At 34.9% G+C, this 14608-nt stretch overlaps 1 protein-coding gene across 4 annotated transcripts in view; it reads right to left on the bottom strand.

Moving 5' to 3' along the window:
* The window catches only part of Syx1A (Syntaxin 1A), a 184361-nt gene that overhangs the window by 70294 nt on the left and 99459 nt on the right, over positions 1-14608 (bottom strand). For all 4 annotated transcript variants that reach the window (XM_083123494.1, XM_083123495.1, XM_083123497.1 and 1 more), the window contains exons 4-5: positions 14218-14292; positions 10623-10805 (exon numbers count right to left, since the gene is read on the bottom strand). In XM_083123494.1, the coding sequence (XP_082979620.1) occupies positions 10623-10805; positions 14218-14292 (258 nt within the window). The remainder of the gene's footprint in view (positions 1-10622; positions 10806-14217; positions 14293-14608) is intronic.

Here is a 14608-nt window from a genome sequence, read left to right as displayed (position 1 = left end):
TTAAGGTTTCTTGAGGTGTTTGTTTACATCTGGAAAATCTGAGGAAGGCTTTCTGCAGGAAGAACGCCTCAATGATTCCATCTGAATTCAATATACACTATGCTCTTATTCTTATTACTACCATGTACAATATGAAGTTCTGTAAAAAAGTGCCTAGCAGATGGCACTAAAGTCTGACCACAAGGGACCTGTCGGTGGTGAAAAACTGCGGGTTAAAGAATGTCACTTCTCAACAGGGAAGTTAGAAGATGGTGGAAGAAGTGGCAGAGAACATGGCCTGTTGTTTTTCCCTGAAGCGATTGCACAAAATATCAGCAAGATAGTAGACTGTAGGATTTGAACTTGCAACCTCCAAAACAGGAGTTCATCTTGCCCAAACCCACTCAAGTACAAGAAAGATCATATCATAATCTAGATCTTGGGAATCAAATTTAGGTTTTGCACTACATGAACCATTACGACAAGATGTGACTGCATATTTGTTCACAAAAGCAATCTAAGACGGAACATGTGTGAAATTCTGAAAGGATAAAACTTAATCAACCACTATACATTTAGAGCAACCAGCAATTCAACATTTCCATACACTTTGTCATAACCGCTGAAAGCAGGACTGCAGTAATGCACAGCAAGTTTCCCATTTTTCTCTCATTACTTAAATTGATTGTCTGAAAATCTAGAAGCGTTTAAAATTATGCAGATTGTGTCAACATGCTTATTAATTTCTTCAGCATTCATAAACTCTACTTTCAGCTAATTATAATATTTGTAACATGTACACTGAAAATTATCATTCCCTCCAAGAAAAAAAAAGAAATGTTATATTTAATCACAGACTGGATTCTCTGAAATACAACAATTTTAAAATGAGTTTTATAGTGGATTATTCTATAATGCTGCACAGTCCATATCACAGAACTAAACTACCAAATGATGCTAAAAAGATTAGCAAGCAAATATTATTATGAAGCATGAATTGTCAGATTTTCATTTACCTTACTTTGAAAACTATACTTCAAATCAGAACTGACAGGCACTTGAAACCATTTATATTTCTTTTATTTCAGTACTCAAACTTATTTCATTAATAGAAAAAAAAATATAATTAAAGTTGGATATGAAAGCGCCAGCCATATTAAAGTATATTATAAATTTCTCAACATTGAAACTAAAACTATACACTTCTTAAACAAAAGAGTCAACACTAAATTACATATTTGTCACCACAGTACACCCACTTTAATAATGTGAATACAAGACAGGAGGGAAAATATCGCCCCTTTCCCACAATAAACAGTGTTACAATGTTAACAAGAGCACAATCAAAAGGCATAACTAGACAGCATGCAAGATCAAACAGGAAATAATTGACCAAAGTTCAGCATGCAGAAAATCCTAAAACCGAAAGCACTTTGCGTTTGATTAGATATGCATTTTGCAGGTTACAGTCTGTAGTAACTTCAAGCAAACAAACTAACCATTCCTTAAAGAAACAAAGCAATATCTACGAAATATTAATACTGAAGAAGAGATAGTAAAGTGCTGACTACAATTTGTTTTATATTTCAATGCTTGTGTTACCTTACTAGATCATTCATTTACCTTTCTTTTCTTAACCTGTTATGACACTGAAAAAATGCAGAACTACGTATTATTACAAGATAAGGTTGTAAGTATCATTCATGCAATGAAAGTGGTTGTAACATACCTTGGGGTCTGCCAAATGCAGTATTTTTATTAACGCATTGTTGCATTAAAAATATTTTAACTCACAGCTGCATGAAAGATATTTCTTCAGCTTTTCAGGAAGTGTTGGGTTTTACTAAACACTTCACTCAACACAGAAGCACAAACTACCACAGACAAAAAAATACATAAAAAGTACTTCCACACAGACAAGAGGAAAAAAGATCTTCCACATAGAAAAAAGAGAAGTTTCTACACAGTAAACAAAAAAGAAAAAGTCAGAAAGATCATGAAAATTTATAGATTAGCTTTTCATTTTTCATTAACTATTGTCAACAGTTCAGCTGACTTCTTAACAGTATACTTTAATGAATTATAAATGTCTTTATGAACTTATTATTAACTTTAAAAAATCTGACAAAACTGACACATTTTAAGTTGAATTAAATTTTGGTGGCTTCTTGTTAATACAATATGTTAAATATTATTCAAGTCCCTTGAAGAAGGCATCATGCTCATTTATATTAATCACTTAAATTAAAACACAGAAGTTTACCATCATCATTCGTCAGCAGTTAGCAAAACCAACACTTGCAATGAAATTTGGTACTAGATTTTTCTTTAAAAAAATGTCAAACTAGCTTTAAAAAGTTACCCATGAAAGCAGAAATTGTATTACTTTATTGAATTATTTTATCCTTTCAATAAAAGGCACAATTTGCACATTGAAATACTCCAAACTAGCCCAAATTAAAAAAAAAAATGATATAATATAATTCCAATGATGCAAAACATTTTATAATCATTTTCACAAAACTGGTATTTATCAGAAGTGACACAGAAACTTAATCTCCATCATCTCAAACTGTTTCAATAAAAGAACATATGCTAGAAAAGGTAACAAGCTAAGTACAGTCATGGACACTTCTTAGTTGTAACAAAACAATCTCACTGAAAGTCAACGGGCCTAGAAGTGTGTGTGTCTGACTGTACAAGGTTCACTCAATCTTTACTATGACAAAACTCATTCCGGCCAGCTGGTTACACACACATTAATTAGGCAAACGAACCCTTCAGGTTCTTTGAGAAGTATTTAATATTGGATTGGAAGAATAACGTTTATTCATATTGGTAAATTTAATATTGGTATACAAAAAGAAAGTCATTATTAGATAGTAATCCAATATTGCAATGCCCAGTCATAATTTAATGCAGAGTAAAACATGTCATTGTTGCCAGCATCAGAAAAAATGCACCCAAACAGAAAATGTTTGTAAAAACATCACAAGATGTGGCAAATATGTTATAAAGAATATCCTTCGGTTATCTTCATGACATCTACAGCAACTCACAATCTTCACAGCAACAATGTCTGAGTTTTAATGTGCACTAAAATACAACTGTGTGCAATGAAATATTTAATGGCATCTAATTTTGAAATTCCTGCTGCTACTGATATCCAAATCCTACCAATCCAATATTAAATGTGAATAATTAATGTGTGTAATCCGGGAACTTTTCTAACGTTGGAAGCGGTCCTGGCGCCCACCCAGCATCGAACAACATGGGTACCTGGAGGAAACCTTGGGGGGGGGGGGGGGGGGTAAAGGCAGTCAGGGGCGTGATGCTGATCACATCACCCCCTCATGACCGGATCAAGAAAGTGTGGGGTGTTACCCCCACACCCCTATACACCTTCATGGCATGGTGCTAAGCACAGGGGAGCACTTTACTTTTTTTTATTGTGTAATCAGGTAGCAACAATGGGTCTTGCCTTGGAAAAAGCATGGTTGTTCTATATTTTGCTACGTTCACTTGGCTTCTTCAAGCATAAATTTTAAACCAGGAGTACTTAATTGTTGGAGGATGTGACATTGGAAAATATAAAAACAGGCATCTATAGGAGGGTTACAAATGTTTGCAGTACTGCATGTAAAAGTTCAAGGTTAAAGCGTGTGGTTCCTGTGGAAGTGTGGCCTGTTCCTGGCACAATACAGGATGACAACTTTACAATGTACCAAGGTGAGCAAGTAGCCCTTTCTTAACATCACTTTGTTGGCATATGGCATGGGCCAAGCTTTAATTAGAAAAAAAAAACATATTTAGAAATTTACTTTACAAAAGTGGGTACATCGTTTGTATCATTATATTCATGAAGCCAATAACAAAATGGGAGATTCATGCATTAAGTTATGCATTTGCTAAAATTATTACAGATTTTACTGACACACTGATATTCCAATGTCTGCAGATATCAATAGAGTACTGTTTCATTGTTCTCATCTCTAATAAAAACAGTTGCTATTTTACTGTTTTCCAATACAGTGCACTCAAATGTTAACCTTGTCTTAAGCACACGAAATTATAAACAAGTCATACACACTGGATATGAAATATATTTTGTATCTGGAACTTTTCTTCATGTTTGCAAAGCTATGCAGTTGAATTTCATAATGAAATCTGATGAAAAATCACAATTACATCTGGATTAAGTTTACTGTATCAAATCTGTGTTGATCATTAAAATAAAATCATTAAAATGTTGACAAAACATTTCAAGAGGCAGCAGATATATTACAAAGTATGTGTACCAAGTTTCATTCTTTCATTCACTTTCATAGTTCTTGGGGAAATTACATGTTTAGTAATAGTTCATTCCATATGATTCTAAAAGACAACTAGCATTTAGAAAACTATCTGCTTTAAAATAATGTTGTCACTAATACTAACAAGATTACATGTACAGCAAATGGTTACATTGTGTACTTAGGCTTCCTCTGTTTAAACACACTAAAAATTAAGACCACGATTATTATGCTATAGCCAAGCTGTACTCTCAGTATGGTTTCGCAAACCAATACTAAATACTGACATTGTGTGCATGGATGACAGATACACACAAAACCCATTCGTAACAGTAACAACACCATTGTGTTAATGAACAATGTAAAGCCAAGATTCTTAGTGTTGAAGTATAGAAGGTACATGCACTGTTTTACAGAAGGTTCAAGCATCATAGGATTGTGAAGAGTAGGACAAAACAGTATTTACCTTCTTTTTTTGTAAAATGAATGAGCCTTGTACAAAAAAATGCAATAGTCTTGATGACACAATATATGTGGTTGGAATACATAAACACACTATGATCATTTCATCAGTTTTGAGTTTTTAATTTCACTTTATGCACATATAGACTAATTGGGACTGGACTTACAGTTTAGAGTGGGATCCGAACTACTGTGTGCCTCCACCAGGTATCGAACCTTGGATTCCTTGGTTACAAGGCGATGGTATTACCACTGCACCATCAGGGAGGCCCAGAACATTGATGGAATTCCAGAAATAATTGTTGTGGTGTAGCAAAATTATGAATAGCATACTTTTGGAGAATCACTGTGCATGACAAATATGATTGTGTGACGTACATCTATGGCAGTGGGGAATCATCACTTGCTTCTCCTGAAGTAAGCACATGGCCACACTGAGTCCTCGAAGGTAATCGTAAAAATTAAGAAGTTTATATACATGTAAACTAGAGATTTATTCCTGGTGCATACCTTCACAAGCAATGTTACATTGTTTTCTTTTTCGTTAAGCCAGTTAAGGTGACAAAGTCATGGCTTCATCATCTGTTTCGGTCTTTATATATTTTTACTGACGACATGTGTCATCTCATTTTAACCTGCCTATACAATGGCTACACCACACAATGCAATTTTGAGGGACAGTTGTTAATCCACTGAACAAAATAGAAGATGTTATGTACCAGGAAAGAATTTCAGTAATTCAAGCATAGAAAACAAGAGAGATCTTTTCAGTAATTTTACAAATACAAGGCTCATTCAATATATAACCGGAAATATGCTGTAACAAATATTTATTACAAGCACCAAAAGAACTACAGTACTATGATTCAACAAAATCTCCCCCCCCCCTAGTTCAGTGCACCTACGCCAGCCTTTGGTGTAAGGGCCCTGATTCCACAGGAAAATTCTTTGGACCACTCATGCACCGCTGACTGGACTTCGTAGTCATTCTGGAACCTTGATCCACTTAGTGCATCTATCAGTGGGCCAAAAGTGTGAAAATCGGAAGGTGCAAGATCGGGTAAATATGAAGGGTGGAGTAAGCACTCAAACTTTAGGTACTCAAAGGTAGACAATGTGACATTGGCAGTGTGTGGTCTAGCATTGTCATGGAGCAAAAGCCCATGAGTGGACAACAGACTTATTTCCATCTGGAAAGCAATTTCACTGACTGTAATATCCCGGTTCTCTCATATCAAGTCCTCCACTTGAGCAATGTTGCTTTCCGTGACTGCAGTGACAGAGCGAGCTGGATATGGAGAATCTTTAACACTGATTATGCCCAGTTTGAACTTCTCAGCCGACTCTTACACCTGTGATCAACTCATACAGTTGTCACCGTACTGAACTGTCATGCAGCGATGAATTTCTATCAGTTTCACGCCTTCACTCAACAAATATCTCACGACACTTCGCTGCTTCAGCTTGGAGCACTCCTGTAAGGGTGCTACCATCTTGTGTTTTCCAGCATCCTGTGCGAGAGGCAGGCGTGCCAGCCCCAGCTATGAATAGCTTACAGATGCATTCACAAAATAACAAACATATAACAATCACGGTTGTATTTTAGATCTTTTATACTACTTTTCGGTTATTTATTGAATGCACCTTGTATTTTCCAAATAACTGTTCCTTGAGTTATATTACACTTGTAATGGAGATGTGTAGCAGAAATACTGATGAAAAGCAGAGTCCTTTACAAACATTCCTAAGATTGAGTACTTGTGATGAAATACAAAAATAAAGAATATTCTACTCAATTATGATAAGTTGTTACATTTATGAAACTATAATAATTATATGTATTTTGATTGGCATATATGGAAATCATTTGGCAGAAGCCAGGCAAAACTGTATGGTCTTTTGCCTGAAATATTTGGAACTGAAATCAATTGAATTTGAACTATGGACCTCACTTGAACTCAAACTACAGATCCACGGGAATAATGATGATGAGGGGAAAAAAGCAAACCATGGATCACCATCAACACACTTTTGAAATTAGCTTGAATTATTTGTGAAACAGCAATAATGAGTTACACAATGTGAAACCTGAAATCGTGTTTCCACTTCCTCAGTAATTGTACTACCAGTGTAACTCTGGTAGTTGACTTGCAGGGGAAAAGGGGGACAAGGGTTCAGATAAAAAAAAAAATCTTAAGGGATAGCTGGACTGTAAGGCTACGATGCTGTGGGTTCAACATTTGTTTCTTGTTTTTGTCGATTTGAAGGGTCAGAAAAATGGGTGGTCCTTAAAATTCAACTGACTATTTAAAGTAATTAAAAGTGTTAGTCAATAATTATCCACAATGCAGTTATACTTTTTTTTTTTTTTTAAATGCAATACCAGGTGTCGTTTCAGCCAATCACTTCTGCACAGTTTTGACGTTGCTCCATCAGTTGCATCGTTGCTGCAGTGACATTAAGACTTGCCACTCCACTTCCTGCTTGCACCAAAGAAGAACAACGTTCAGTGATCTATTATTTTCTGGACTCAGTGTATCAAGTGTCAAAATGCATCAAAGACTTTGGCACCGTGTTGCGTTGCAATGAAATGCCTACAGATTGAAAGGTTCAGAAATGGTCACAGGTGTTTGAGAATTGGCATGGTCTTGGTCTTAAGGACCCTTCTTTACGATTGACACTTGTGCAATCACTTTCAAACCTTTCAATGGACACTCGATTGTAGCACAACACTGTTTGCATACTGTGTTGAAAGTCCTAGATGGATTTTGCCAGCTACATCTTCTTCCCACAAAAAATTGATCGCTGAATGCTCTGTTTGTTTGGTGCAAATCAAATCATCGTTAATGACATGACGGCTATAATGCAACTGAGCAAAAGTTCAAACCTGTGAATGACTGAAACACAGCCTGGTAATGCATAAAAAAAATGGCCATGCTGCAAACAGAAAAACGAATATAATTGCATTGCAGATAATTATTGACTCATCCTCGTAAATGATAAGACACATTTGGAATGGACTGATATGCAATTTTTGCCAATATAAAATTTACTGATGCTGATAAGCATCCAATAGTGGATTATTTACTTCTGTTTCTAAGTACAGAACTAACATACAGTCACTGACAGTTCTGGGTTGTAACAATGCCACTCACTTCCAATGGAGATATTACAACTCAGAAGTATCCATGATTGTATGTAAAATACACATTTACATATATAAAAAAAATAAAATGGTAGAATTTTGCACCATATTACAGGCTATTTTAGAAATATTGAATCAGTAAAATTATCGGTAATTTTACCAATAAAGCATACTGATCTATCCCTTCCATAGTGTGTGTGTATGATGGATAGGCTAATATGAAAATTTTGCTGATAATGATAAATCAAAATTGCCCATAACCAATATTTCACTTATCTGATACAAAATTGCAAATGTTCCATCAAAAACCTCCTTAACTGAAATATATAACCAGGTGCCCGAAATGGGTTTTGCCTCAGAAAATAAAACTGTGCATACAGACGTTTACTTTAAAAAATCAGGCTACAGTGGGAAGCTTAACCTGGAAGAACGCACATGGTGGGGATCTGACCGCAAATTTATTTCCTTGCTTGCCCATTTGAGCATATGTATTGTTTTTTCTCTTTTCCCCAACCTTACTATGCTGGACATGTGGGAGACACTCTGGCCAGCAAAAAATTTTAACAGTGGCCTTCTACCATTTAAAAGGCACAGTTCAGTTTCATCTGTGGTGCTTTTGACTGCACGCGCTTTCTTGTGTTATAGATTTAACAATCCATCTTTATTGGATTTTCCCCTATAATTATGAACCCGGAAGAAGAGGATCGAATTCATAGGCTTCGAGAAGGAGGAACAACATAATAAAGAAGGCAATTTGAATGAGTAAGATGAGACATCTTTGGCAGTGAAGAATGTAAATCAGAAAAGGAAAGAAAACGCATCCACTTTTCACTCTACGTATGCTGTGAACACACAGATTTTTAATCTGTGGAATATGCAAATGGAATCTTGATGGCGATGAAGTGGAAGTGAAGTAAAGAGATGAAATGTATTAAAAAAACCTGTAGTAGTATATATACTAAATATACTACAATTGTAAATACCTTTTAGTACCATGGTTTTGTTTGTTAATTATGATTTATAATTATGTTTGTTTCATAATTATATTGTATTCTTATAATAAAAAAATGAACAAGAACAATTAGCTATTAATCTTTTGTAAAATCGTGTTTCTTTTGCCTATTATATTACAAAAATAGAGAACAAAACGTTTTCTTTATACAGTGTATCAAACTTTTGAAAACTCTCAACAGTTTTATTTATTGTAGGGATGGGATCGGTACTCTATCGGTATCAGCCAATGTAGGCATATTGGTGTATTGGTAAAATTACCGATTATTTTATCGATCTGAGGCATCAATAAATATCTGATAAATTTGTGCAAAATTCTGCTATTTTGTTGTAATTTTTATGGATAATCTCCATGCTCTACTATCTAAAAAAGTAAATGTCTAAATATGCAACTTCTTTTGCACTGCAGTCACCTTAAACAATTTATTATGGAGGTCAATGAACCTTTCAGGTTCTTCAAGGACCATTTCTAATTTTATATCGGATCGGTAGAATATAGGTTATCAGTATCGGTAAATTTTATATCGGCCCATCCCTAATTTATTGTATTGAAAAAATATATATATACAAAAGAAAGAAGGAAACAATAAAATACAAGAAAATTAATTTTGAATTATGATGAAACAAACCCAATAGACCTAAATATTAAAGCACGATCATTTTGACCGCGTGCGCCTCCTCACGTTAAGATGTCGTCGCGTGCATTCTCCCAGGTTAAGTATTACCATGCAAAGTGTCGATTACCACCTTTATTCACTTCTCTCATGCATCCTACATATTTTAAGGCATGGAATTTTGCTGATGAGGGTGAAGAGGTTGCCAACTGGTTTATTTGCATTTTTGCTGAAATCCTCAAGTTATGTAAAATGAAGTGAATCAACATGGTGGTGGACAATTTGTCAGTTATATATGCATTCCCACTGTACAGGAATTATACCTTTATATGCATAAGAATAGTAAATAATTTGTAAAAATAAGGTTTTATAAATATACTTTACAATGGTGTGTTTTGCAGTCATTCAATGTTTTGGCCAATATACATCAGCCTTCCTTAGGGCACAGTAGAGCTGTTCTTCAGGTAAAATCATATGCTATTAAAATTATAAAAATGTTCTACTTAAAGGCTACGAAGTGCAAGGATAAACATTGGACATTTGGCACATAATGTCCAAGTTTTATCCTTGTACTATTTACCCTTTTAACTAGATCATTTTAATACCATGTGCTTTTACTTGAAGGACAACTTCCCAAGATTTATTGGTCAAAATAAGTATGAGGTAAGCGTTTAAATCTTTTTTTTTACAAATTAGTGACTGAATGTCTTTAGAACTTTAGAAATAATAATGAAATGGCAGACTTACATACTAAATTACAGGCTATTTATAGAAATATTGGATCAGGAAGATTATCCACAAATTTCTCAATAAGTATACTGATATGCCCATTCTTCATACACACGTTTTAAACTGATGGTTCATAATATAACACCCACACCATTGATATTTAAGGGTTGGATTATATTGCTGCACACATACTACCATTATTATAACACTCAAACAAGGAAGTCCACCGCACAGCACATATTTACACGTAACACCGAGTAAGTTCCATGCAGCAGCAGGAGTCAGAGAAAGGAACACAATGTTAACAACAACAATAAACCAGCAAGCAGTGCGACAAACAATGTTTTACACCTTCTCCCAGAACACAACACTGATTACGCAAATACTCACTAATTTCCAGTTGTCTTTGTATCCTTCCTTTGCACCGTTCTCTGTAGTCCGTTTGTGTCCTATTGTACTCTGTCATCACTTCTACGAACTTCCTTGACAACGTGGAATGTTGTGTTTTCCGTATCCTCAGATCTGCCGAGGATTTGTTGGTATGCTCCTCTTGTTCTATGTTTTGTTCTATGACTGCAAAATAAATTTGCATGTAAGGGACTGCATTTACTCATAATATGAACAAGTTTTGAAAAGGACTGTTTCGATAATACTCTAGACTAGTGGTTCTCAAACTGTGGTACGCGTACCCCCAGGGGTACATGATCGACTCAAATGGGGTACGCGATCAGCTCGGAATAGAAATGTCGAAAATACCCATGCAACATTTTTCCTGCAGGTGTTTACAGCAGACTTCATTGTTTCAGACTTCATGGCTTTAACACTCAACAGGAAAATAAGGCTGATTTTGTCACCGATATATCTTTGTTTCGTATGTTTTGAAATGAAATACTCATTCGCAATCTATAATAGACTAAATTTGGAGCTGAATCTCTGCTTGATTTCAGGTGCACAACTAGACATCAAGAAACTTTGTCAGGATATACAGGCACATCCTTCTCACTAGAAAATTACGATTTACAATAAAAAAAACCAAAATTGAGCATGACAGTTTGTTTACAAACTTATTTTTGTTCTTTACTTTTTCAAAAATTCTGGAAAAATATATGAAAATTAAAGTGTTTAATCATTAAGATTGAAAATGCACGAACACCCAATAAAATAATAAACTTAGGATTCTAATGTTTATTTGTTACCATCTTTTCACATACAGTCCGAATGTCATTTTGTCATATCAAAAATGCTCCACTAACCAGGCAGCCCAAAAAAAAATTCCCCAAGACCCACTATTCGGAGAAAACCTATGGTACAATGGGTACAATGAGGAAAAAGGTTTGACAACTCCTGCTCTTGACATCTCCACACACACACACACATATGCACCAATATCCAAAACTCTGGTTTACAATAAGACAGTAGACAGGAACGTAGCTGAAAAGAATTGGGGAGACAGTAATCTTATTTGTCAAATCACTGTTTACATGCATTCTGCTTGGTTCTTGTGAAGTTTTTGTACATGTTGAATCAGTTTTTAAGAAGCCTGCTCTTCTAAATAGATTTAATAAAATGAAGTAATTTTTCTCTACACTACCAACAAGGGGTGGAATGTTACAGGGCCAATATATGCATTTTTGAAAACAAACTTTTCAACTTCTAGTACAAACTGCATGCATTTAATTGTTTTGTGTGTGATATTTGAAATCTTCAAGAAAATTCTGAATAAATATGGTGGGTACCTGGGGAGTGTACAAGTGGCACCTCCATTATGGCCTAGGTTGACAATGTGCGGGGCTCTACCTCCACACCCTCTGTGAACTTTCACGGCATTGTGTAATGTACAGGAATATCTTCAGTAATATTTTAACGCACTATAAAATGTACTTCTAGAATAAAAATATTAAAGAACTGGATTCAGTTGCAAGAGAACCTCATTTTTAATATCTCCTCTTTTCAAATTTTATTTCAAATTCACCACATTGACATATATATGACGGCCTCGGGTGTAAAACATGGAGAGTGACATTTTGGTCACTTCTGAGTTCATTAAGAAAAATGGTTATTAGAAGCTATACTGTAGATAAATTGTTTTTATGTTGTGTTTACCAATTTCAGAAGGCTTGACTGAGTCCAATGCCAATTGTATAACATGGTAATTTCACTCGAAAATTGAAGGACAGCACATTTTACTTTGTAACTCAAAAATGACCAAAATGTCACCATGTTTTACACCCGACCCCTTCATATTATCCCTGGATTTTTCGGGTATTTAAATATTGCTTTGAAATTTCTTGACCTTTTCAGTCAAGGAAGTGGGAACCTTTTGTCTGAACAGCCACTCAACTTTATTTACTATTATGAGTGAAAATGTGTGTAAGGTAGAGGTAAATTTATTTGTAATTACTAACGTAAATTTGGCTGTCTTTGATCAACTTCCCTTGTTGAAACTTTGTTATATATGGAATATGAAACTCAAGTTGTTGTTTTTTTACGGGCACCACCTCTCACTGAGCACTCTGCATGTTATAAATATCAAACTTTTATTAGACCCCCCCCACCAACCAGTAATATTGAGGCAAAAAAAAAATAATGAAACAACTATAACTGAAAGAGAAGGCCAGCAGCAGAGCTCAAATATTTTCTGCTAAAACATTGGATGTATATCTTCTCTCCAAAAAAAATTATTGCTCTGATATTCCATTACTACCCCGCAGTGGCAACGATCGGAGGGGGGGCCCAGTTGCCCCCCACTTTTTACCACTTTTGCACCTCCCCTCAGTTTTGGAACCCAATCGCCACCACTGCTACCTTGCTAAAAAAAATTCTAAACTTTGATATTTATTTCACATCAAATACCACTTTTGGCCCTAAACTTCAGCCATTTGCACTCGAGATGACCAAAAAATAATTTTTTGAAAAAGTACAGAAATGTACTGAAAACAATTTTTTTCTCCCAGCTTTCTATCATTTTTGTTAGCTGAGTAATCATAATTATTGCAACTGTCTGCAAAGGCCAAAAATACCAGGCATCACAAAACAAAACTGGATGCTATTTTTAAACGAAGTCAAGTTTTAGAAAAATAATCCCTGTTTTCAACTACCCTTGCACAGGGGTTTTAATAACAAAAAATGTGAATATTTTTTTTAAAAAAATGGACAAGCAACCAGTGCTGGACCATTTGGTATGGATTGACCCATTTATAAATATTCCTAACTACCTTATACTGTTACAAAGTTCAACCATTGGCATTGGTGGGGTATTATCAGTTATCACCATTACCCCCCCCCCCCCTTCTGGGAAATTGACATTGTTAAAGATACAAGAAAGCCAAAAGTTTGTTACTCTTATTACATTGGATCGAAAACATTGAGTGAAAAATACTGGGACAAGGTTATATTCTACCATTTCATCCAAAGAACAAATGGTTCCGCAGTTTTCAAAATTCTAATAATTACAGTTGTAGGCGAGAAGTCACACAACAAACTTTATGGAAAAAAAAATCCCCCTAATATTTAAAGCCTTTTCTTGAACGAGACGTGCAAAAGTTAATATCAAAATGCATTTGATACTAACTGCATAAAATGCAAATGAAGTAATGGAAAATAGTTGTCCTGGTATTCACTTGTTTGGTGGATCAAGTCTCCAAATTTAATAATTTTGAATAAAATTTGTTTATTAGTTTATAATATTTATTATTGTATAATGACATTTATAACAGTGGTAATATTACTCAGTTATTTTTTCGTCTTTTCAACTTTTTCCACTTGCCCCCCCCCCCCTGCAAAAATTTCTGGCGACGCCCATGCACTGTGGGATTGGTTCAACTCTGGTTTGTCCCAACCACCGTGCTAACATAGTGCCACTATAAAGTACAGATGAACATGGAATACTTATTGATTTCTTTACTCGTACATATACTGCATATATAATATACGTATATAACATTTAAATCTGAATATAAATTATGTTTAAATTTGTGTAACTTACCCTTCAATTTGGCACGGACTTTATTGGCAGTTTTTTTAATGTCAGCCATGAGGTCTTCCAACTCCTGCTTAACCTCTGAAAATAAACAAAAGGAAGTGTCATTCTCCACACAAATGTATATACTGGAAACAATATTATTCTTTACAGTATGCACTCCCCTTTTTTTACTACAATGTTTTTATTGTACAGCCATGTGATACTACTCGAGACAAAATTTCTATTTTTTTCACTGTTTGTTTTCTCCAGGAGTTGTTGTTCCCATATGAAGATTCTTGCTGAGTGAACTTCAGCACATGGAATGGATAAGTCCATAGTTTGCATATAGTTCGAGGTTTAACAATTCTTGAATGTGCACACAACTTGAGAAGAGAAAATGGAGTTATTTGATTTA

Source organism: Lepisma saccharinum, chromosome 6 (genome assembly GCF_977018435.1).
Source record: "Lepisma saccharinum chromosome 6, izLepSacc3.1, whole genome shotgun sequence".
NCBI lineage: Eukaryota > Metazoa > Arthropoda > Insecta > Zygentoma > Lepismatidae > Lepisma > Lepisma saccharinum.
Note: the sequence above shows the minus strand (reverse complement) of the source record. Positions and strands in the feature narration are given on the sequence as shown.